A 24,680-nucleotide genomic window follows, 5' to 3' on the forward strand; every position below is an offset into this window, starting at 1 on the left:
GCGAGCGTACTGGCCGGTGGGAGGCTATTGGTGGCAGAAGGCGGTCTCATAAGTACCCCAGCCCTAATTATTGATTGATTGATTGATTGATTGATTGATTGATTGATTGATTCGATTTATATGCCGCCCTTCTCCGGAGACTCAGGGCAGCTTACAATGCGTTAAGCAATAGCCTTCATACTTTTGTATATACCTACTTAGTAGGGCTTTCGGGGGCCCCCTAAGCGGTGTTCTTTTTTATACAAAGTCAGCTTATTGCCCCCACAAACTGGGTCCTCATTTTACCTACCTCGAAAGGATGGAAGGCTGAGTCAACCTTGAGTCTGGTGAGATTTGAACTTGCAGTAATTGCAGGCAGCTGGTGTTACTTAACAGTGCTTTAGTCTGCTGCGCCACCAAGGTTCTTAATTGGAAGGGACCTTGGAGGTCATCTAGTCCAACCCCCTGCTCATGCAGGAGCCTATGCTAGGGATTCAAACCGCCAAACTGCCGACCTTTCTGATTGACAAACTAAAGCATCTTAGCCACTGAGCCACCTAGCCAGGCTGTGAAGGCAACCAAATGTCTTTTTTCAATACATTTTGGCTTCAGTATAAACTACCCCTCAATTTCAGGGAGATATGGGATGCTTTCAGACAGTTGTCAAGCTTATCAATGAAAAGAGTAGATTATACAAATGTTATCTTTCCCACTACTTATGCCATCATATTGTCATGCTTAAAAATGTGTGAACCCTTTTCAATTCTCCACACAAGTGCTCAAACTAGATAAAGGGAACCCAGTTAAACAAATCAGTCAAAAACAGCTTCCCCCCCTCATTCCACACAAAAAAGGTAAAAAGGGAAAGAAACATGAATGAATAGCCTGCAACTTTGCTCACCCAGTCATCCTGTGCTGAATAGAAACGGAAAACAGACAAAAAGTGTGTAGAAGTCCTACCTTAGCACTTGGGTACCACAGTTGCCCCGACACAAGTGATGTTGAGCTGGCCACGCCCTTCTGGACACACACACACACACACACACAATGAAATCAAGTTTGACACCCCTGTTTTGGGGTTTTTTAGGATGAGTTAGTGCTGATCATCTGTAGGCTTGACAAGTACCTGAAAATAAACACTGTCAGGATGCTTTAGGGACTGGGATACATTGGGGTGCTCGAGGTGCTGAGAATCCACAAAGAATAAATCATGAAATATATGCATTCTATTAAATGTCTTAATGAGATTTAATATCATTTTAATTACAATCAAATATATATTTTCCTGGCCCTGCCCTGTTTTTGGAATGCAATTCCCCTTATGCCATTAAAAGGACGAATAAAACATTTGGTCCAGTAAAGGTTACACATTTCTGCTTCAAGCCACCCTTTTAAAAACTAGACATCTTCCAGATGTGCAAATTCCAGTTTTCCAAACCAACATATCCTTTTCCAAATTATCTGGAAGATTCACACATGCATAGGCTATTTTAAGTGGGACAATGTAATGTGCTGTGAGAATAACCTTGAGGAAGGGGTGGGAAGAAGACCCACAGTCAAAGTAACAATTAGATAAAAGAAATCTGAATCCAAAGCAAAAATGTAATTTGAAAAAAATGCCTCAGACTTAACCCTCCTTAGGTCTCGTTAGGATAAAGATGGGGGGGGGGAGGCACAATCAGAATTGCAAGATTCGATTACTATAACCCTATCATAAAAGTAGTCTTAGTTTTCATAATGTTGGTGTTCAAGACTGGTCTGCCTCAAAGGGTTGACAACTAGGAATATAGGGCTGATCCAGCAGGTCAACCAGGAATAGATTTGATAATATGTTGTGGAAAGAGGGACAAAATGACCCCAAGAGTCATCATGAATCTGATCAAATCAAACCAGATCAATAGTAGTTATTCAGCTGGCAGAAAACGCAACAATCAACAGGCATAGATTTCTCTAGCAGTCTTTTTTTCTTTGCGCAAATATCCAGCGATGTGGAACCCTAAGAATATGAAAGGTTTCTAGTCCTCAGTAGTACAAGTGAAGTATCTGTAATCAAGTTTCAGAAAGTGTTCAGGAAACAAAAAAAGTAGAAGCTAGGGTGTCCTTCCCTTGTGATTCAACATATCATATACCTAGCATATAGTTCTGCAGGTAGTCCTTGACTGACGTCCAGGTATACAGGTAATCCTTGACTTATAACCAGTTGTTTAGTGACCATTCAATGTTACAATGGACCTACCCCCTTTGGGCTACTTAGAACCCAGATTCAAAGTTTTGTTGGTTAGGCCCCCTCCACAGTCACGTGACTAAACTTCAGGCGCTTGGACGACATGGCCACATTTATGGTCATCTGCAGCATCCCATGATCCCACGACCATGTTTTATTACGGTTTTGCTGGCAACTGGCACTTACTTCCAATTTTCAGCAAAACTGTGCTCATTGTGACCCATTGATTCATTTAATGACAGCAGTGTTTGCGGCAAAAAGGGTCATCAAATCTGACTCGTTTTACAACCATTATGACTAACGACTGCAATGGGCAGGCTCCATTGCAGTCCTAGGTCAAGGACTACCTATATATCTTTGAAGTGTACCCTTCTCACAGAGATGGAGGTTGCTGGTTGCAAATTTTGAAGAACGATGGGATTTAAGCATATCAAAAGATTACAACTGTATATTCAGTTGTAATCACAGCCAGGTTTCCTTGTCATCCAAAGCGCCCATTATCTGTTCTGTCAGACTCAGTTGCACATGTTGTGTGGAGGACAAGCTGTGCTCACATTTTGTGTTTCCAGTGCTCTCTTGTTTCACCGTAGCTGGGCCATTCTTAGTTTGACATTTGGCCCTGTGGGCTTTTCTCTGGCCTTGGGTGCTAGCTGCTTTTCGGGCGTATCTGTATGCCACTGGTGTGGGGATCTTTGAAGGCTTCTTCTCAGGCCGGTGGTCTCTGCGTGGACGGATCTTGGGGCGTAGCTTGAGCTTGTAAAAGGACGGCACACGCTCTGGTTTTTTCAGAGTTCTCCTTGGTTTACTTTGCACAGTCTCTGCAATAACAGAACTTTCTGAAGGTTTGGGAGTTTCTTCACTCAGCAATGTTTGAGGGGTATCACCGTTCTCACTAACCTCTGTCCATCCTCCATTATTTGCATGGGGTGGCTTATCCTCCTTCGCTTCAGGCACTAAAGGGGTTTCATGTGGAATTTCTCTTTCCCCAAATATTTGTTTGTCCTGGCTTCCATTCAGCAAATATGAATTGATTGGAAAGGAAGAAGAGAGGTCAGTTCCCATGTGCTCCAGATGGAGGGCCATGGAAAGTTCTTCGATCACACTGTCATAATGGAGGCCTGCTGGATGCAACCTTGTGTCTCTTTCTGGCACATAAACGCCACTACGTGGAACGCCTCCATTACAAGTCAAGATCTTCTTGGTTCTTTGCAAAAGGGACAAAGAAGGAACGGATACTTTGGGAAGGTTACAACCTACCATTGTGGAGTTTGTCTCTGGGTCATTGTCCTTTCTAAACTCTTCCAACTGGTTCTCTCCAGGAAGATGGTTGTCCTCTGAATCTGCTTCCAACTCCTTGATATTGGACAAAATCTCCTCTTCCAAAGTTCTATACAAAGCTTGTTCTTCAGCCATGTTAATAGGTAACGGTGTGTAGACACGTTCCCTTTCCACAGAGGGCTCTTCTTTTGTATCTCCTGGGCTCAACTGACAAGAAGTTCTCAGGATATTTTTTTGCCCCTGCAATGCCTGACTCTCTTTTGTTTTCTCTTCCAAGTCCGAGGGATGGGCTCCAATCCCTAAGTGAGAAGGTAATGAACCCAAAGCTTCCATGCTGCCCATCTTATTCTGTTCCTCTTTAGGACCCATCTCATCCCTGGGTATTCTTTTGCTGTTCAACTGAAGATATTTTTTGGCCAAGGCAGGATCAGGATCACTATTCCTAAATAGTCCTTGATAAACCTCATTCCTTCTAGGAGTCGGAGGCCTGCAGAAAAGTGAGCCAACATTTCCTGAGGTCCTTAAACAACTATCCTCTCTTTGAACCTGGGCTGGGTGTTTCGTTGGGGATGAAGAGAGCTGAGCTACTGAATCTTTCCTCCAATGATGTACAAGAGTCCCTTTCTGCTGTCTCTGTAAGTTTTCCATTGGGACCTTAACAGTTTGTTGGTAGGAGGTTTTAAAGTGTTTATCTGGGCTGGTAGAACATATCTGTGAACAATTATTCCCTACTCGCTGGCTATTTCCTGCTGGCTGAAATGCCTCATCCCTTCGTATCGTTGTTCCCAGTGGTCCTGGTTTCTTCATTTCTGTTTTCAGATTTCCTGCTGCTGTCTCAATCCTACCAGGTTCTCTTTTGGACCTCGGACCAGAGAAATATTTCAAACCGTGTGAGATGTTCTCCATGCTCCCATTTTGCTGAGAAGACAACGAGACACGGAATGTCTCTCTCCCACTCCGTGTAGAAACCGTCTGCTTGGATCCAAACCTCTCTCCTGTACCTAGAAATTTCTGGGATGGAGTTGCGGATCGTTCCCTCGCTCTGAAAAAGAAAAATGGTCCACAGCTATGAAACTGGGGAATAAGTATTGCATGTGTATACTGATATTACATATTGTACGCTATGATGATAGCAGAAGAAGAGGGAGGCCTCTTTGAGGAACGTTTTCAATAACTAGGAATGTCTTTAATTAATGTTTCTAGTTCTTTGAAGTAACAGAACATTATCCATGTCAGGGGTCTCCAACCTTGGCAACTTTAAGACTTGTGGACTTCAACTCTCAGAGTTCCTCAGCCAGCTTAGCTAAATTGAAGTCCACAAGTCTTAAAGTTGCCAAGGTTGGAGACCCCTGATCCATGTGGCATGTGGATTCTGATAAGAACTGATCTGTAGAAGATGAGCAGGGCAGAATCAAATGCATCATAGGTTTGGAATTGCTACACACCTACAAAAGTCCAGCCCCCTGTGAATTCCATTTACCCTTATTCCATTTACCCATTTACCCTTAACCCTAACCCTGGACATAAATTGTTTCAACTTCTACCCTCAACACAAGGGCTCTGCACACCAGAACAACAAAACACAAGGACAGTTTTCCCCCAAATGCCATCACTCTGCTAAACAACTAATTCCCACAACACTGTCAAATTAACTAATAAGACTGTATTACTATTCTTCTTCTCATCCTTATTAGTACCTATCTCTTTCCACTTATGGCTATATCCATGTTGGATAGTAGCCTTACAACTTACATTGTTTTTATTATTTCCTAGTATGATTTGATTGCTTATTAGTATCCTATGACTATCATTAAGTGTTGTATCTTATGATTCTTGACGAATATATTTTATTTTTTCACTGAGAACATATGCACCAAAGACAAATTCCTTGTGTGTCCAATCACACTTGGCCAATAAAGAATTCTAGTCTAGTCTATTCTCTTATCTAGTGCCAATTTGGCTTGACTGCTAGTAGATCAGATTCTTGTGCATAGGTTGCATGTAATAAACCTTTTAGTGCTTTGACTTCAACTTTTTTCCCTGGTGATGTGCGCCGTTCAAACTGGCTGGAGGCAAGGCCATCACAAAGATTTGAACTTTAGGATCTGTAACTCATTATGCCTCATTATAATGTGGAAAACACACCTCCTGAATATGACAATGAGCATTAATAGGATCACGCTAAGAATATTATGGGATGCTATGAAATGTTACATTACATATAAAGCTACTGAGCAGGCTTGCTAGATGGTAGATGAGTCAAATGATGCTAACCAATGAAAGAACACATTCCAAATCTTGAACTGTATATAAAGTGATTTTCTGCCTTCTTAAGGGACTCCTCACCTTGTATTTATGGAGGCCTCTCCTTACTTATGCATAAATAAAGAGGTATTAATCTACCTTTTTGACTCGGGCAAAAAGGCACACCAGGCTAATGAATCTTGAATATGACCTGGGGTGGCGCAGTGGTTAGAGTGCAGTACTGCAGGCTACTTCTGCTGACTGCCTGCAGTTTGGCAGTTCAAAGCTCACCAGGCTCAAGGTTGACTCATCCTTCCATCCTTCCAAGGTGGGTAAAATGAGGACCCAAATTGTTGGGGGCAATATGCTGATTCTGTAAACCACTTAGAGAGGGCTGTAAAGCACTGTAAAGCGGTATACAAGTCTAAATGCTATTGCTATCTTGTTGTTATTTACAGCCAACAAGGAGTGCATTGCTTTCTGTGTACTGCAACAGAACATTGGTCTGTCAAATCAGTTATGCCAACTGTGTACCCTAGAAAAGATTTTGATCACAGTTTTCATCATTCTTTGACAATGTGAGACTTTTAGTCCATCAGCAAAGGCTGACATCACTTAACGTTTCAGCTGGCAGCAGTACTTCAGGTCTTACGCAAGAGACTTCTCCATCACTTGCTGCTCAGATTTCAATCCTTGTATTTGCAACTTTTCTAATATTAAAACCCGCTCCCCTTAACAGCGGAAGCTCCTTTCTCTGCAAGATGATTTTTGCAGGAGGATTCAGATAATCAATCGTTGATATGCAAGAGACAAAAGGCAGCATCTATTGCCAAGATTTTTCAAAGGGTAAAGTTATTACAAAAGTCATGATGATTGAGACAGAAGGTCTACACAGTCAAACACTTGGACACATCAATAGCTCTTAGGCTAACCTAGAGTGTTATGGTGAAAATATAGAAAAGGTGCCTTGTCAACCATCCCATTGCTCCAGAGTTGGGTTTCAGCAGGTTCTGACCAGTTCTGGAGAACTGGTAGCAGAAATCTTGAGTAGTTCGGAGAACCAGTAGTAAAAATTCTGACCACCCCAATCTATTCTCTGCCTCCTGAGTACCAGCTGATCAGGAGGAAATGGGGATTTTGCAGTAACCTTCCACTGGAGTGGGGAGGGAATGGAGATTTTACAGGACCCTTCCCCTGCCACGCCCACTAAGCCACGCCCACCAAGCCATGTCACGCCCACCAAGCCACACCCACAAACCGGTAGTAAAAAAATTTGAAACCCACCACTGCATTACTCCAATACCTCTAGTCAATTTTAGAAATTTTGCTCAGAACTAAAAAACCATTTTGGAAACAAATTCTGTGGATATCTTCTATTACCTTATTGACGGGGCTTTCCTGGGTTCTGAATGATCCCGGGATGTCTGTGGTCCTTCATTTTTCTTGGTGCCACCATTATTTGAGGATGCTTGAACTTTCTTACATCCAGAACCTAAACTGTGAGGCTGATAGGAGCTCCACTCTACTGGGGGCAATGGACTTTGGCATCTGCTCACAATTAAGGCAGGCTGAGACTTATTACAGCTGTCTTTCCTGGGTGTTAAACGGGCTGTGATCTCATGCTGAACCTGAGTAGCCTGCATCTTCTGAGGACTGGCCATCTTCAAGGCCTGCTTGTGAGCTGCGGAAAAAGCAGTAACAACAAAGTCTTTAGCATATCAACGCCTGGAGCCGTGTAGAACTTTTGGCACTACAATTTCTGGGATTCTAGGGTCCTATGTCAGGCCAAGGAGTTAATTAACCCAGTTATCTCTTCCCTGATGTTGCCAGCTTTCAGGAAACTCATAAACACGGTGGCACATAGTCCCATTTTAATTCCACAAAGACTCTATTACCAAAGCAATGGGTAGGAAATATGACTATTTTTGGTCATTTTTTGGTTTCAAAGCAACAGTCAGAAACTATACTGTTGGGATATAACGACCTTTACTTTTGTAGAAGGATGGAGGCTGGAAAGCAAGAGAGAAGCCATTTTGAATTCTCACTCTCATTGTATTTTAACAACCCACTGAATTAATGTGTTGGGTACCATACAGATTTAGACAATGGCCTCAGTGGTGCAGCGGACTGAAGTGCTGTTAAGTGCTAGCATTTAGCTGCCAGCTGCCTGCAAATAGTGCAAGTTCGAATCTCACCAGGCTCAAGGTTGACTCAGCCTTCCATTCTTTCGAGGTAGGTAAATTGAGGACCCAGATTGTGGGGGCAATAAGCCAACTTTGTATAGAACAACACCGCTTGGGGGGTGGGGGCCAAAAGCCCTAATAAGCAGGTATATACAAAAAAGTATTCAGGCTATTGCTATAATGCATTGTAAGCCGCCCTGAGCCTACAGAGAAGGGCGGCATATAAATTGGACTAATAAATAAATAAATAAATGGATTTGTACAGATTAAGCATTGTGCAAATGTAGCCTGTAGATGTTTTCAAAGGAACCTATTTAAAGTAAAAGGGATCAGGATGGAAAGTTAAAGATATTTGCAATGCAGAATTGCTGGGTGGGACGGGATAGGGGTTTAAACTGGCTTATTTCTACTCAAAGTAAGGCTATGGACTGTGAAAATCTGGATAACCACTAGATAGCAAAATAGTTTTCTGTATCTTTGCTGCCACCTAGTGGTCATGACATTAGTTACAGTACAAATACAGTAAAGGTAAAGGTTCCCCTCGCACATATGTGCTAGTCCTTCCCGACTCTAGGGGGCGATGCTCATCTCCATTTCAAAGCCGAAGAGCCAGCGCTGTCCAAAGATGTCTCCATGGTCATGTGGCTGGCATGACTAAATGCCAAAGACGCAGGGAATTCTGCTACCTTCCCACCAAAGGTAGTCCCTATTTTTCTACTTGCATTTTTTACATGCTTTCGAACTGCTAGGTTGTCAGAAGCAGGGACAAAGAATGGGAGCCGAACCGGTAGCATTTCACCCCTGCGTCCACGCATGTGCTGGGCTTCCCACACATGCACCCGGCCTCAAAAATGTGCCTAAATAGGAAGGCATAGAGCCGGGGCGGGTTGGCGGGTCCACCCGTGATTTCCGCTACCGGTTCGGGTGAACCAGTCCGAACCAGCTGAATACCATCTCTGATAGAGTAACTCCTCCTGCTTCAGTTATTTCCACTCGGTTCAAAGCAGCTTCCACTTTCTCTTTCTGTAGATTCCCTTTCCGTTCATTCTCTTGGGAAATTAATCTATATTTCTAATACATCTTCATACTTTCTCTTCCAGCAGACGTTCTAATTTCATTCCAGTTTCTTTGAACTGTTTTTCTTTTCTTCCATGTTCATTTTTTCTTGAATTTTGACACCAAGCAAATAATGGACCCTCTAATTCAGAATTTCTCATTGCCTTACATCCTTCACCAATTCTCTTAATCTTTATTAAGAGACTTTGCTTCAATCCCCTATTTGAAAGCCCCTGTTTCTAAGCAGGCATTCTCCGGTCACGATTCTCATTCGTTCCTGGGACTTCCAAAGGCCCAATCATTATTTTTTTTCTGCAGTCTTTCCTCTCATATCAACTAACAAGATTGTGTTTCCCTTGGGATTACATTACATTCATTCAGAATGGCTTTTCTCCAAACTCATCACGATATTAATTTTTAAAAATCCTATTTTCATAAATTGCACAGTAATCTAAATGAACATGACTGTATGCTTTCTGACATACAACTTAGCCTTTTCTGTCTCAATAAGCCTCATTTTCAGTCACTGCCTATTATCAACTCCGTGAGATCATACATTAGCCAGAATGGCTTCCAGTTTCATAGACATACAACACATCTTTTTGTTCTTCTTTCATTTCATTCAGGCTTTTTACCATTTATTCCTTTTACATGCCAAGTTGTACTGTATGTCAAAATTAGGATGGGCCCATAGATATCGACCTCCAAAGCTCACCATGATGTTAGTCAATTGAGACTTTCTCATCATGCTTTTAGTATAATTGAAAAGGCATGAACTAGGTCACTAACCTTTTGTTAAGGAAAACACTAGTCAATTTGGCCATTTTTAACAGCCACAACTTACAACTGGTAGCTTAGCAACCATTTCAATTTCCAACAGTCTTACTTGGAGGGTACTTATGACCCAGATTCCAAGTTCCAGCTACAGTATTAGGGCTCCCTGCAGTCACAGGACTGCACTTCAGGTGCTTGGCAATTAGGAACACCTGTGGCCATTATTCGTAGTATCCTGTTGTCATATGATCGTATTTTATGAAGTTCTGTTGAAAACCAGCACTCTCGTTTTTGGCAAAACCATGCCCATAGTGATCCATTGGTTCCTTTAACAACTCTGGAGTTCACTTAGTGACGACAGATTTGCTTACAGGATGCCACCCAAAAAAAAAAAATCATGAAATTGGATCGGTCATATTTTACAACCATCATGAGTTATAACCAGTGGTGAAATCCAATTTTTTTTACTACCGGTTCTGTGGGCGTGGCATGGTGGGCGTGGTGTGGCTTGGTGGGCGTGGCTTGGTGGGCATGGCAGAGGAAGGATACTGCAAAATCCCCATTCCCACCCACTCTGTGGCCAGCCAGAGGTGGTATTTGCCAGTTCTCCAAACTATTCAAAATTTCCGCTACCAGTTCCACAAAACCTGTCAGAACCTGCTGGATTCCACCCCTGGTTATAACCATAATGGGCAGGCTCCATTACAGTAGTAACTCAAGATGTCCCAAAGATCCTTTTTTAGGAGGCAACTGGACTTCCTTGCCTTTTTCTTTGAAGATGTTTTGCTTCTCATCCAAGAAGCTTCTTCAGCTCTGACAGGATAGTGGGGAATGGGAGGATTTATATTCCTTATAATTTATATAATTTATATTCCATATGTCTACCAACTGTCTGCAAGAAATATAAATCCTTCCATTCCCCACCATCCTGTCAGAACTGAAGAAGCTTCTTGGATGAGAAGTGAAACGTCTTCAAAAGAAAAAACAAGTCCAGTTGCCTCCTAAAAAAGCACCTTTGGGACAACCATGACCTGGATGACTGAGAATCTGTACAGACTTTTAGTAACTCAAGGATTATCTGATGCCATAACTGCAACCAGAGTAGTGGTGAAATCCCCCCTGGTTCACTACTGGTTTGCCCGAACTGGTACAAACCTGTAGCATTTCACCACTAAACTAGAGTTATAACCCAAGAATACTCATGTGATTCTATGCAAGTAGGATCTCTAAATCTAGAGATTGTCTTGCCTCATGCCAGCTACCCTGTTTCCCCTAAAATAAGACATCCCCTGATAATAAGCCCAATCGGGCTTTTGAGTGCATGTGCTAAAATAAGCCCTCCCCTGAAAATAAGCCCTCCCCAAAAATGTTTAAACACATACACAGCCGGTCCCCGCCATTTCCTCTGGTTAGGGTTAGGGAGACAGAGCTGGAAATCAAGTAAGATGACAAGAGGAGCCCCTTCTTGCTCCACATGCCCCAAAATAATAAGACCTCCCCGAAAATAAGGCCAAGCACTTATTTCGGGGTTCAAAAAAATATAAGACAGGGTCTTATTTTCGGGAAAACACGATAGGAGATATCTGCAGTACACGGATGCACTTTTAAAATAGAGAAATGTCATAAGAGGAGGCATCCTATCTTTTTTGCAGAGCAGAGATACTATTTATGGATTTTAAAAAAAAGACTCAGATATGATTGATGGATGCCATTCTTAGAGTCTAAACTTAGAATGGCAAGCAAAGTCATACTTTACACTAAAAAGGAATAGAAATGGACTCACAGAGTGAAGTACATCGGCATGGGTCATGCTTATCCAAGTAATGTTCCAAGGTGTCCCAGCCACCACCTACTCGGACCATCACATGATTCCGCAGGATCTAGACCAACCAAAAACATGTGTGAGCAAAAATCACCTCTTCCGTGATATCAGACGCCAGTTTAGCCATCCTCAGCTTTTTGAAGAGTGCCACACCCATCTATTATTCTTTAAAACAAAGGCTCACCCACCCCCCTTGGATTGGAACCTCCCTTTGCACATTCTTCCTGGAAGCCCTGGTTTTCTACTTTCCATTACCCAAATAATTGACTAAGCAAACAGCTGAGTCCTTTGGTTAATAACACACTGTTAATTGATTAAACAGGATTACTGGAGGGAGTGGGAATAGACTTGAATTCCAGCCACCCCCGCCCCACCGCCAATGAATTAATTGATAGGATTGGCTGACATCACAATCCCTTGGTGGAAGTTCTTTCTCCATGGTTGGGAAGGGAGCGTCCATATTTGAGCTGCAAACATCCAAGTCACCATTAGTGAATTAGAAATTTCAAATTAGTCTTAGCTGCCATCTAATTGCACATGGCACAATGTAGCACTGAGCCCAAAATAGCCTCCTGAGAGACTTGCATGCAAATGGATATCCTATTCAGTCACGTTCTTTGAATCCACAGAAGGATAATTTCCAAAACACCTCAAATGTAGAGACTACAGGTAGTCCTCGATTTACAACAGTTCATTTAGCGAAACTTCAAAGTTTCTATGGCATTCAAAAATGTGACTCATGACTATTTTTCACAGTTATGACCTGTGTAGCAACCCCGTGATCATGTGACCAAAATTCAGATGCTTGGCAACTGGTTCATACTTATGACTGTTACTGTGTCCCAAGGTCACGTGATCACCTTATGCAAACTTTGGACAAGCCAAATCACCAAAAAGCAAAAAAAAACGTCCATTGGAGAAACTGGGTTTGCTTAAAGACCATATGAATCATTTAACAACCATGGTGATTTAATAATCGCTGTAAAAATTGAGTGAAACTCATGATTGCAACCACTTATGACAGAAATTCCAGGCACCAATTTTGGTTATAAGACAAGGACAACCTATACAGCTCAACATTCAAGTTTCAACATTCAACTTTCAAAGCAGATGCATCTCTGAATATCTCCCTCATTTTTAATTATTTTTCAAGTGCATCAGAAGCTCTTTGACCGTTGAAGGCACTGAGAAATCCGGTAAAGAAATATCTCTGAAATGATGAGCCAAGGAGTCACCGGTTGTCTATTGTGGCCTTAAAAGTGAGATAAATTCATCTGCTTGCTACATTTGTAGTGGAACTCTCAAGTTCAGAAGTAAATTTATCTCTGAATACCAGTAACCAGAGGAAGATTTTCTTGATCCTGCCCTGTTTCCTAAAGATGTTTAATTGAGTGCTATGAAAACAGGGTGCTGAGCTAGTTGATCCTTTGACCTCTACCAATATGACTGGAACTCTTTGATGTGGAAATGTGATTTATACATGAATTAATACATTTACTAACTCAAGAGTAGTACAGTTGAACGTCTAAAACATAATTACCTTTCGAGCCTACTCTTTGTTGTTCGGTGATGCTGCAAAGAATAAGGATAAGAGGAACACACTATATAATAGCAGTAGAGGAGGAAAAAGATAATTGTAAGGAATGAAACCAACAGATAAGAGATAGAGGAAAGGCAGAATGACTTTGATGGAGATTTAAAAAAACTGCTTTGGCTGAAGAGGCATTAAGAGTTGTTAACCTAATCTTGCGTAGCTTCTTCTCTGGTAATGTTGTACTACTAACTAGAGCATACAAAACATTTGCTAGACCAATTCTTGAATACAGCTCATCTGTCTGGAACCCGCACTGATATCGGACATAAGTACAATTGAGAGAGTCCAGAGATATTTTACGAGAAGGGTCCTCCATTCCTCTAACCGCAATAAAATACCTTATGCTGGCGGACCACAACAGGTGGAGCCTGTTCCTAGTGTACGCATGCGAACAGCTGCCAGAAGGCAAGAGCTGCTGAAGAAAAAAGGACAACTCAGGAGTAAGGCCAGAAGATGATTGGCCCCTCCCATAAGGCTTAAAAGAGCAGCAATGAGCCGTTGGGTTCTTTCATAATCATAATTATAAGTTTATTTGTCAAGCATATATAAGGTAACAGGTAGAAGTATGAACATAATTTGAATACATGAAAAGAGTAAGTAATGCCTTTTGTTTTGGACTAAGCTGAGAATGAATTAATTCTCAGCTGTTTTAATAAAATAAGTTTGTTGAATTGTGTTTGGTAATCACTACTTGGGCCTTGGTCACAACACCGCCCACCCGCCCAGATGTCATCACGGACACTCTGCGCGTGCACAGAAGGTTCTGCGCATGTACAGAAGTGCCACACACGCACTCACAGTTCCAAACCGGTAGCAAAAGTAAGTGGAACCCACTACTGGTAAGCATGGCTTCAGCTGAAGTTGTTTTGCAGGTTGACAGCAAGCAGAGGGCTCATTGGGAAAAAGGTAGAAAGGATGAATGTAAAAACAACAGAAGAACAGTTTGCTAAGCATATTGGGAAAGCACTTGGCATAATTCCGCTGGGCAGGTTATGAGAAGTGACAATAAGGAAAATTTAGGAAGGCAAGTGGGGTTTTATGCTGCCAAGAGGTTTTGCATTTGCAGTAGAAGAAGACTGCTGAGTGCATTAAGATGGTGGTGTAAGGTGAAAGCAAAACATTTGTGAGAATAAAAGTACAAATGGAGAGATACAATAGATTTAGTTATATTTCCTTTTCTTATTTCGTGCCTTTCATTTCCTTGGTTTGCTAATTCTTTTCAGTGATCTACAAAACCGATGCATGCTTTGAAAAGAAATCATGTGTTGGGTGTGGATGTGGATGAGAGCAAGTGAAGCAGAGCTGTCCTCAGACCTCGGTCAAAAAAGTCAAGAGGGCAGTCATGATTGAAGCCGCATCTTTTAAAATGTATCTCGTAGATTGAAGGCAAAGCTTTGACCACCGATGTCACCATCTTGAATGTCTATGGAGATTCTCAGTCATCCAGGTGATGGTTGTCACGAAGGTGCTTTATCCAAAAGGCAATTGGATTTTCTTTGTTTGTTTGTTTGTTTTCTCCATCCAAGAAGCTTTTTCAGTTCTGACTGAATGGTAGGAATGAAAGTATTTATGTTCCTTGCAGTCATCTGGTCGTAAGTGCTCCGGGGTGGGCTCTACTTACCTCCACTACTGGTTCGCAACGGAAGCACCTGAGCTTCTGCACTTGTGGTGATCGTTCATGATGACGTCCGGGTGGGTGGGCAGAGCCTCCCACCGCCGTTACTACCAGTTTGCAAGAACCGGACTGAACCAGGAACAACCCACCACTGAAATGCTCTCTCTGAGAATCATTGAGGCCATTTGGGGATTTATCTGTGCTTTCAGGATCACTTAAATCAGGGTGCAAATGGGTATGGAATGTCCTTGAAACTGCTGAAAGTTCCAGTCAGTCAGAACTGAAGAAGCTTCTTGGATGAGAGGCAAAACATCTTCAAGGAAAAAACAAAAAAGTCCAAGTGCCTTTTGAAAAAAGCATCTTGGTCACCATCTTGACTTTTTTGACCCTACCCTGTGAACACCTCTGTATTGAAGGATACGTCTAGGTTGCTTTCATTTTGGAAATGCTAGTTGTTTTTTTCTCAGCACAATGGACAGACTGGAGTCTCAAGATTTGTTTGTTCATGAAAGGAGGTTGCTATTGGCACCAGGCAGATCTTTACTCCTAAGAGCTCAACATGTGATGTTCTGTAAAATTCTTGCTTCCTGAAAGGTAATGTTTAAGCTTGACTCACCCTAACAAATATGAGAGTGTTGGAATCACCGATGCGATACTTTCCCTCCGAGACTTTGACCATAGAGAACTGAACTGGACAGGTGCACCGGCTTACAAGGTGCTGGACCTTCAGGGAAAGCAGAAGAAAGGGGAAAAAAATCATAAAGATCTTAATAATGAAAGACATCAGGTAAACCTGCCTTGAAGTTGGAAAACCCCACCAGAACTATAATTTTAAAGGAAAAAAAAAAGACTTTGCGTTGTTTACATAATTACCCACTGAACCCTATTACCCAATTAAGTCAAATTATGAGTGTACAGGTAGTCCTTACCAGGGGTGGGCTTCAAAAATTTTAGCAAGGGGTTCTCTGCCTGGTTGCTGGGTGGGTGTTGCCATGGTGGGCGTGGCCTAGCATTTTTGCCCTCCCCGGGTTCCAGAGGCTTTCCTCAAGCCTCCAGGAGGGCAAAAATGGCCTCCCCAGGCTCCAGAAGCCCTCTGGAGGCCAGAAACGGGTCCGTTTCCAGCCTTCCTGAAATTCCAGTATGCCTGTTCCCCCCCCCCCCGCCCCAAACCTCTGTGTGTGCTCTGCACTGAAACACCATTCACAACATCATGTAAATGCCTAAGCACTGGGAATAAAAAAAAATCTCACCCAGCAGCTTGTGCTTATTCAGATGTAATGCCAGAAGGAAAAAATGAGTCCTTAATGTATCTCTAAGGCAGAGTGGGAACTAAGCAGAATCAAGAGCCACTTATTTGAGATGGGTAGTATAGAAATGTGATGAATGAATGAATGAATGAACAAAACGAATCTGAATCCTATCAGGCAACATCACCTAAGCATGTAACCCTGTGGGAGCTTTCTGGATGGGCAGTTACTTCTGGAGATGGACAATCCTCAATTACGAGTGTTGTGACATACAAAAGAAATTGTCTTTATTGTGGTCATAAGTCAATGACTATCTATATAAATCCAGCCTTGGTGTGTTTAGATTGCCACAGTGTAACTGAGAAAGGGCAATTATGTCTGTATTATTGAAACCAAAATAAGCCAAAGGTGTTGCAGAATATTTAAAATAATAGCAGTGCAAATAATAATATACTGTGTTTCCCCGAAAATAAGACCCTGTGTTATATTTTTTTGAACCCTGAAATAAGCGCTTGGCCTTATTGCCATGCACTCAAAAGCCCGATTGGCCTTATTATCAGGGGAGGTCTTATTTTGGGGAAAACAGGGTAATGGGTTTGCACTGAAATGTTTTTTGGGGAAAAATCTGCTCAGTTAACTATTAGCAGTTAACAATTTGCAGTTGACCCAAATGTTTTAAGTGATTAATAATAATTATATGCCACCTGACTCCCAGTAAATCCTTGTGGTCTCTCATTCACCAGCCAATGAGGTCTGACTCTGCATAAGGAACAGCCAAGGCCATCTAGCCTTACTACTCCTTGTTAAACGGACTTTTAAATAGGGAGCTCGTCACTAGCCCCCATTTGAAAATGTCAGCTGGATCCATGCCTTCTATGGGAGACAGTGAAATGATCAATTAAAATAGAATCCTAGGAGTTATTACCAGACTTCTCCACAAATTCCAATTTCGTAGGTTGAGGATTTTGAGGGATAAAAAAAAAAACCTATGAACCCAAAGGATACTGACGTTGGAGACAGTGTGGAGAAAGTGTTTAGTGGCACTAATAAACCTTCTGCCCTTGATCCTCTGGAGTTTGCCTTTAAGTTTAAACATCCTGGCTTTCACATATAACATGTGTCTAAAGTTAAAGGTTCTCCTCGCACATATGTGCTAGTTGTTCCTGACTCTAGGGGATGGTGTTCATCTCCGTTTCAAAGCCAAAGAGCCAGCGCTGTCCAAAGGCATCTCTGTGGTCATGTGGCCGGCATGACTAAATGGCAAAAGCCCATGGAACGCTGTTACCTTCCCACCAAAGGTGGTCCCTATTTTTCTACTTGCATTTTTTACGTGTTTTCGAACTGCTCGTACCATCTGATCCAGATTCTTGAAGTTAGGAGGTTCCCTCTTGGGCCGGGGAAGAAGCGTTTCATCTGGTGGCAGGTTCATGTCTTCACGGATCTCGTCCTCAATGGCTTCCTCCATTTGGATGAGGACAGGAGCGCTCATGCCAAAACGAGAAGCTCGCCGGGCTACTTCCAGAAGACACAAGACAAAGTTCTTCTCGTTCTTGCGCAAGACTAGGTCCTCCGTCTCAAACATCAGGACCTCTGAAAGACAACAGAGAGGCCGAACTCAGCGAGAAGAAGAAAGGAGAATTGCTATAAGATGCTCTCAGAGCAGAGATGGAAACCCAGGAAAGTTGAGTGAGAAACAAAACGACTCAATGGATTTGCTTTGGTTGCAGGGCCTTGGGTGGGGGCGTTCTTGTGATCAATCTTTGCCACCTTCCCAACCGGCTCACAGCAACCAAAGTCAATGGAGGAAGCTGGATTTGCTTAATGACTGCATGATTCACTTAACAACCGCAGTGATTTGCTTAACAACCATGGCAGAATAAGATTGTAAAATCAGGCACAACTTGCTTTAACAACTGCCTAGTTTAGCGATGGAAATTCCGGTCCCAACGGTGGTCATAAGTCAAGGACTAACCTGTATGTTACTCTGCCCCAAACACCTTTTCTAGAATCCAACCCCAATGTACTGATTCTTAGAATTATTCATTTATTTATTGTGTATCATATTAGAATTATTTGGTTTCATTGAATTGGAGCAAAAGATTAATTTTACAATAAGTGTATGGTAAAAATACATGGGATGTACCTAGTGGTGGGATTCAGCTGGTTCAGGCTGGTTCAGGTGAATTGGTTGTTAAATTGCTGATTGCCCCTCCTCTCCCCTCCCCGCCCTGCCCCTTCCCGGAGTCCCCACGTGCCCCGTTTTGGCTCCCAGGTAAGTGCAGGGAGGCCTACTAGGCCCAAAACAGGGCGTGGGGAGTGCAGTGTGGGCCCCCCACAGGCCATTTTTGTTCCCAGGAGGCTGCAGGGAGGCTTACTAGGCCCAAAATGGGGCATGGGGGCGCACCCCCCCACGACCCGTTTTTGCTCCCAGTGGGTGCAGGAGGCTGAGTACTGCCTGTCATACCCCTGGCCACGCCCACCATTGCCACCGCCACCCAGTGGTCATTAGGCCAGAGAACCGGTTGTTAAATTATTTGAATCCCACCACTGGATGTACCCAAAAAAATGCTCAGGGAGGCATGCATAGAATTAAAAATAATAATAATAACTTATTAACCTAAACTGTCTGCTTGCAAGCCATTCTTCTGCTGAAGAAGAATGAGGCTCTTTACCATTCTTCTGAATTAAATATTAACAAAATCCACATCATGTCTTCCATCTAACAGGCTATTGCAGATGTTGCTCTGCGTATGAAGCCCCCTTTTAAAAATATATATATAATAAAATCTGATATAAATGGCAAGCAGATTAAAAAAAAGGCTCTTCTGGAGCTGAACCAAAGAGAAAGCCATACATGACCTACCCACTTTGAATGTTGTGTTCTGGCTGCTAATGTAGCTTTTCCCCTTCAGCTATTATCTACAATACATTGATTGGATAACAGCTACCATCCTTTGCAGCCAGCATGTTTTCCCCACTTTTATGAATCATAGATGTTGCTGCCCAGATCATCCGATGGATACAAAGTCCAAGGAAGATTATGTGTGCATTTATATATATATATATATTTTTAATGGTTTTTTTTTATTGTTTTACTGTTTTTTAAAAAATAAAAATTGATTTAACTTTTGGGGTGGTAAGCTGACCTGAGTCTGGTTGAGATAGGCAGCCATAGAAAATAAATAAATAAATAAATAAATAAATAAATAAATAAATAAATAAATAAATAAATAAGTAAGTAAGTAAGCAAGCAAGCAAGCAAATAAATAAATAAATAAATAAGCAAACAAGCAAGCAAATAAATAAATAAATAAATAAATAAGCAAGCAAGCAAGCAAATAAGTAAGCAAGCAAGCAAGCAAATAAATAAATAAATAAATAAGCAAGCAAGCAAGCAAATAAGTAAGCAAGCAAGCAAATAAATAAATAAATAAATAAGTAAGCAAGCAAGCAAATAAATAAATAAATAAATAAGCAAGCAAGCAAGCAAATAAGTAAGCAAGCAAGCAAATAAATAAATAAGCAAACAAGCAAGCAAATAAATAAATAAGTAAGCAAACAAGCAAATAAATAAATAAATAAATAAGCAAGCAAGCAAGCAAATAAGTAAGCAAGCAAGCAAATAAATAAATAAGTAAGCAAGCAAGCAAATAAATAAATAAGTAAGCAAGCAAGCAAATAAATAAATAAATAAATAAGCAAGCAAGCAAGCAAATAAGTAAGCAAGCAAGCAAATAAATAAATAAGCAAACAAGCAAGCAAATAAATAAATAAGTAAGCAAACAAGCAAATAAATAAATAAATAAATAAGCAAGCAAGCAAGCAAATAAGTAAGCAAGCAAGCAAATAAATAAATAAATAAGTAAGCAAGCAAGCAAATAAGTAAGCAAGCAAGCAAATAAATAAATAAGCAAACAAGCAAGCAAATAAATAAATAAGTAAGTAAGCAAGCAAGCAAGCAAATAAGTAAGTAAGCAAGCAAGCAAATAAGTAAATAAATAAATAAGCAAACAAGCAAGCAAATAAATAAATAAATAAGCAAGCAAATAAGTAAGTAAGCAAGCAAGCAAGCAAGCAAGCAAGCAAGCAAACAAACAAACAAAATGTTTATGATTCTAGTTGAGATCTATTTGCCTCCTGTTGACAGGGCCCTGATGAATGCCCTAATTAACTCTGACACCTCTGATGGCCAAGCGGTTTTTGACAACTCAGCAGGCTTTCCTCATGGTAGTTTTCAACCATTTGGTACAGGTAGTCCTCAACTTAACAACAGTTCACTTAATGACTGTTTAAAGTTACAGCGACACTGAAAAAAGTGACTTATGACAATTTTTCACACTTATGACCGTTGCAGCCTCCCCAGGGTCACATGTTTTACACTCGGATGGTGGACAATTGACTCACTTTTATGATGTTTGCCGGGGTCATGTGATCACTTTTTTGCAACCTTCTGATAAGCAAAGTCAACGGGGAAACCAGATTCACTTAACATCCATGTTACTAATTTAACCACGGCAGTGATTCACTTAACCAATGTGGCAAGAAAATTCATAAAATGGGGCAAAATTCACTTAACAAATTTCTAACTTAGCAACATAAATTTTGAACCGCGTTGTGGTCATAAGTTGAGGGCTATCTGTATTATTCACAGATTCTGAATCTGGGGGCTCCACATAACTATGACTGCTATAGCTTTGACTCCTGTATTGTCCTCCATGAATTGTTCTAAGTCCTGGACAAATCTGTCCAGTAGACTAGTGAGAGAGAGCCAATGGAAGTGGTTTTTTTCCTATTTTTCTTCTAAAGCATAGCAATTAAAGTGTTGAAGCGGGAAAGAGATGATAGATGGATGATTTTTCTTTTCTGTTGTTGTTCTGAGTTGTTTTTCCTTCTCTCTCTCTCTCTTCTCTCCTTTTTCTTTTTTCTTTTTTTTAAGTAGGTGACATGATTAGAAGTTAGATAAGAAAGAAAGAAAAAGTCTTTTAACAAAGGGTGATATGATTAAAAGCTAAAATAAGTGATAGAAATAAGAAAAGGGGGATATTAGTTTATACATTTTTATATCATAAATAACAAGAGAAAATGTGGAATAATTGAACAATGATAGTCTATAACTTAATATAAGTATGTATTATTATTAGAAATATATAAGCGGATTGAATATAAGGATTATGATTAATTTGATTAGTTTTATTTGTATTAGAATGTATGACACCCAGGTGCCACACTGTTCACACAATGATTTGATATTTATACATACATATATATATATATATTCATGCCAAACAACGACAAAATGAAAGAACAGTTGCAAAAAAAGGCAAATTGCTTTCCTATTCAGGTGTATATACGATGGAAAGTGAAGATCTTAGGATCCAGCCTTTAAATGCCTTAGAATGCTCCGCTTTTCTCATTATTTCTTCCTAACAGGAAATGTATGTGACACAAATAAGAAAGAGATCAGGGCTTCCGTCACATGATGGTGGCCAACATCTTGACTCTTTCTCCTTCGGGATTGCAACTCACACAATTGTTCACTGCTTGGCATGAAAAACATTTTTTAAAATGTCTTTTAAAAAAAACCAACTGAAACCACCATATAAAGTATGGTGAGAAACAGAAGAAATCAACAGTTTGACACCAAAACAATATACATTATAAATATATCATTCTATTAAAATGGGGGGAGCAAGGTACCAAACATTTCATCCCCTCTACTTTGTCAAAGGGAAAAAATGCAACAGAGGAAGCAGAGACAGCTAAAACACAATACAGGTAAAAATTCCACACAATTTAAACATTGCTTCCTTTCAAATTTACCCTTTCAGCTCTTCTAGCTTCTACCTGCACTTAAACTATGTGTGAACTGACTTTCTAAATCTCCATTCTTGAAGATTTACATTATATCTACAACTTAAGGAGGGTTAATTTCTGATTAAAACATCCACAGGTGTTATCCTGAACTGCAAACACTGCTCTTTCTGATGGCAACAACCAATTTAATAAGGAACCAACAATGGAAGTGCATTATAAGGGTGAAAGGCCAAGGAAGGGAATTAGACTGTGAGGATGTTATTTCTCTTTTCATTAATTTGAGTAAGTGTAGCCAAATTTGCAGAACAAATCTGAGGACAGAGGAACACTAGGAATTCAATCATCTTCTGCGTTTCTTTTCTAACAGAATGAGAGATACGTGCATGTCAAGCAATGTTCTAAATAAATTGAGTTTGGATTTTAGAAAGATATGGCTAACAATTGAATGGATGATCAACAAATCGATAGAAAAGACAAAACACAAGGAATGAAAAAGGAAAGTCAAGAAAGGAAAGCAAAAAGTATCCACATTTTAATCATTCAAACAATTTGCTTTTAGCAATGCTGTCTTATAGCACTGCACAATATATCAATTCAAATCTGTGTACCTTTAATATCCATCTCTTTTCGGCACCACTGAATAAAGTTGGACACATTGTCTCGAGCTTGGAAGGTGCCCGGCTGAGCAAAATCATTACAGGTTACACCATATATAGGAAGTTGGAGTTTTTTGCCCAAACTTGGATATTCCTGGTTGAGGTCTCTGGCTACCTGGGTGATGTTGTTAGCGTGATGACAGAGAAGGACGCCTGTTTCCAGGACATCCAGAAAAGATCGCACATCAATGCTGACATCATAGAGTTCCTTAAGCCATTCTGCCAAGTCCTCCTTCATGGCATACAAGTATTGTTCGCTAGTCTTGTAAGGGCGAATGCTTCGCACACTGGCTTCCTGAATCCCTGACATCTTCCTGGCAGAATCTCTGATGGAGCTTTGTCTGTAATCCGCTGAGCTGTTTTTAGAGTTCTAGCCGTTTTCTTCTTGTTCAACCCATCACTAGAAGTATGTCCAACCATTTATAGCATTTAAGGACCCACCTCATTAATCTTTTTAAAGACGAGGTTTACATACCCATCTCCCACTCCTATCCTGTCCTTCACAGGATTTCACAGAATCAGGAAAGACCCAGGTAGGTAGATCCTCCTTATGCTCTTCTGAGAGATCTTCTCAAGATTATCTCCATCTCAGCATTTTGGTGTCTTCAGGCGATCAGCGACTTTAGAAGGAGGCTACTTGCTTGAACCCTTGCTTTCCTCTTAAACCAGACGTCTCAGCTATTCTACAATTTTAAGCACATAAGGGGATTTTTTAGAATTTTGGGAGCAGGATCCAGAAAAGGAAGAATCTCCTAGCGTGCCATGATCAGTGTTTTCCTGTGTTTCCACTTTGAAGATCTCTTCTCCTTGGTGACAGCAGCTCTCTACAAAACACTCCCTGTTAACCCTGATAGATCAAATGTCGCTTTGCTTCAGCTGGAACAAACACTCTCTATGAACGTGGGGAGGAGGGGGAAAATGACTCTTGGAAACACAAGTAAAAGGAGTTATCAGTTGATTGACATTCTTGCTTTCTGACTGATTCATAAGAGACAGGCACACATTTACACCTCAACCGACCCAGCATTATTGTGTTTGCAAAAAACAGTACAGGTGACATCTATTGTTTTCTTCTTGACATTTTCCAAGCAATAGCATGGCAATGGCATACTTGGAAGGGTGGCAAACATCTAAGACCTGCTTGGTTTCCAACATACATCCCATTTGTAGGGTTGGGATAGAAAATTTTGTATCCAAATGTTTCTAGCTGTGAATGCCAGCAAGCCAGAGCAAAAGAGTCAGGTAAATTATGGATGAGATTCAATCTAGCCTGCAATTGAGCTGGAGAGGGAGGCAAAGAAAAGAACTGGATATTCTTTTTGCCAGCTTTTGCAAGGTTCCCACAATTAGCTATGTATATGCGGAGGCTACCGTACATGTGGCTTGTGGAATGTCTCTTGCAATAGATCTAGTGTTGATTGAGGAGTAATTAAGTATTTTTCGGAGTATAAGAAGCATCTTTTCCCCCCAAAAAAGTGTTGTGGCCCGTATGTGGCCTGTGCAGCTAGTAGGTGATTCAGACAGCGAGGAGGCTGGTGTGGTGCTGCGCCAGCAGCCTGTGCAGCTGGCACTCGAATCGGACAATGAGGAGGCTGGAGAAGATGTGGTGCCAGAAGCGGGGATTCAGCCAGGGTCTTCAGAACCTCCAGAAGCTCCCTTAAGTGAAGAGGACGAAGAGGACGAAGAGGAGGAGCCTCTTCTCGATGCACGGGCACGCAGAGCTACCAAAAGGCAGGAGTGGCTCCTCAAGAGGAGGTCTCCTTGAGAGTAAGGCTTGGGGCTAATTGGCCACTCCCTTAGCCTATTTAAGGAGGAACACCGACTGAAGCACTTTGCAGGGAACAACTTCATTCACATACCTTCGTGTCTTATCTTGCTTATCAGCTTCCTGCAAATTGCTTCTGGGCATTCTGCCAACCACGGTAAGCTTTCAGTTATTATTCTTTGAATTCTTGGTGGCTGTCAATACAGTTAATTAACAGCCGTTGTTGTAAAAGACTGATTTATTTAGTAAACCAAGGTTTGAACGGACTTTGTGTGGGGGGGTCTGTAGCTGGAGCAGAACAAAAAGAGGGTGAAAATCTGGGTGCGTCTTATACTCCAAATGTAGCCCTACCCAGCTTCTCAAACAGAGGTTTCAGAGGCTGAAAAAAAGCATCAGAAACGAAGCTTCAGAAAAAAAGGCCCCAAACAG

The 24,680-nt window shown here is 41.2% G+C and overlaps 1 protein-coding gene across 1 annotated transcript; it reads right to left on the bottom strand.

The window, feature by feature from the left end:
* Window positions 1-1,203: 1,203 nt before the first annotated feature.
* On the bottom strand, window positions 1,204-23,267 carry GAS2L2 (growth arrest specific 2 like 2). The gene is made up of 6 exons (XM_034420936.3): window positions 22,439-23,267; window positions 17,368-17,606; window positions 15,386-15,493; window positions 11,522-11,618; window positions 7,106-7,406; window positions 1,204-4,523 (listed from the first exon to the last, which is right to left on the bottom strand). The coding sequence occupies exons 1-6, from the start codon at window positions 22,794-22,796 to the stop codon at window positions 2,666-2,668; spliced, it is 2,961 nt and encodes a 986-aa protein (XP_034276827.1). The 5' UTR covers window positions 22,797-23,267; the 3' UTR covers window positions 1,204-2,665.
* Between the last annotated feature and the right edge of the window lie 1,413 nt (window positions 23,268-24,680).

The sequence above is a fragment of the Pantherophis guttatus genome, chromosome 1 (assembly GCF_059756535.1).
Source record: "Pantherophis guttatus breed Tessera chromosome 1, ASM5975653v1, whole genome shotgun sequence".
Lineage (NCBI taxonomy): Eukaryota > Metazoa > Chordata > Lepidosauria > Squamata > Colubridae > Pantherophis > Pantherophis guttatus.

Bases quoted from the DNA above. Each gene is read 5' to 3' on its own strand.
- GAS2L2 (XM_034420936.3), bottom strand. From the start codon at position 22,796: ATGTCAGGGATTCAGGAAGCCAGTGTGCGAAGCATTCGCCCTTACAAG. The intron at 17,607-22,438 runs GTACACAGATTT...GTTGTCTTTCAG, and splicing joins AAAAGAGATGGATATTAAAG to AGGTCCTGATGTTTGAGACG. The intron at 15,494-17,367 runs GTACGAGCAGTT...CTTTCCCTGAAG, and splicing joins TCAAGAATCTGGATCAGATG to GTCCAGCACCTTGTAAGCCG.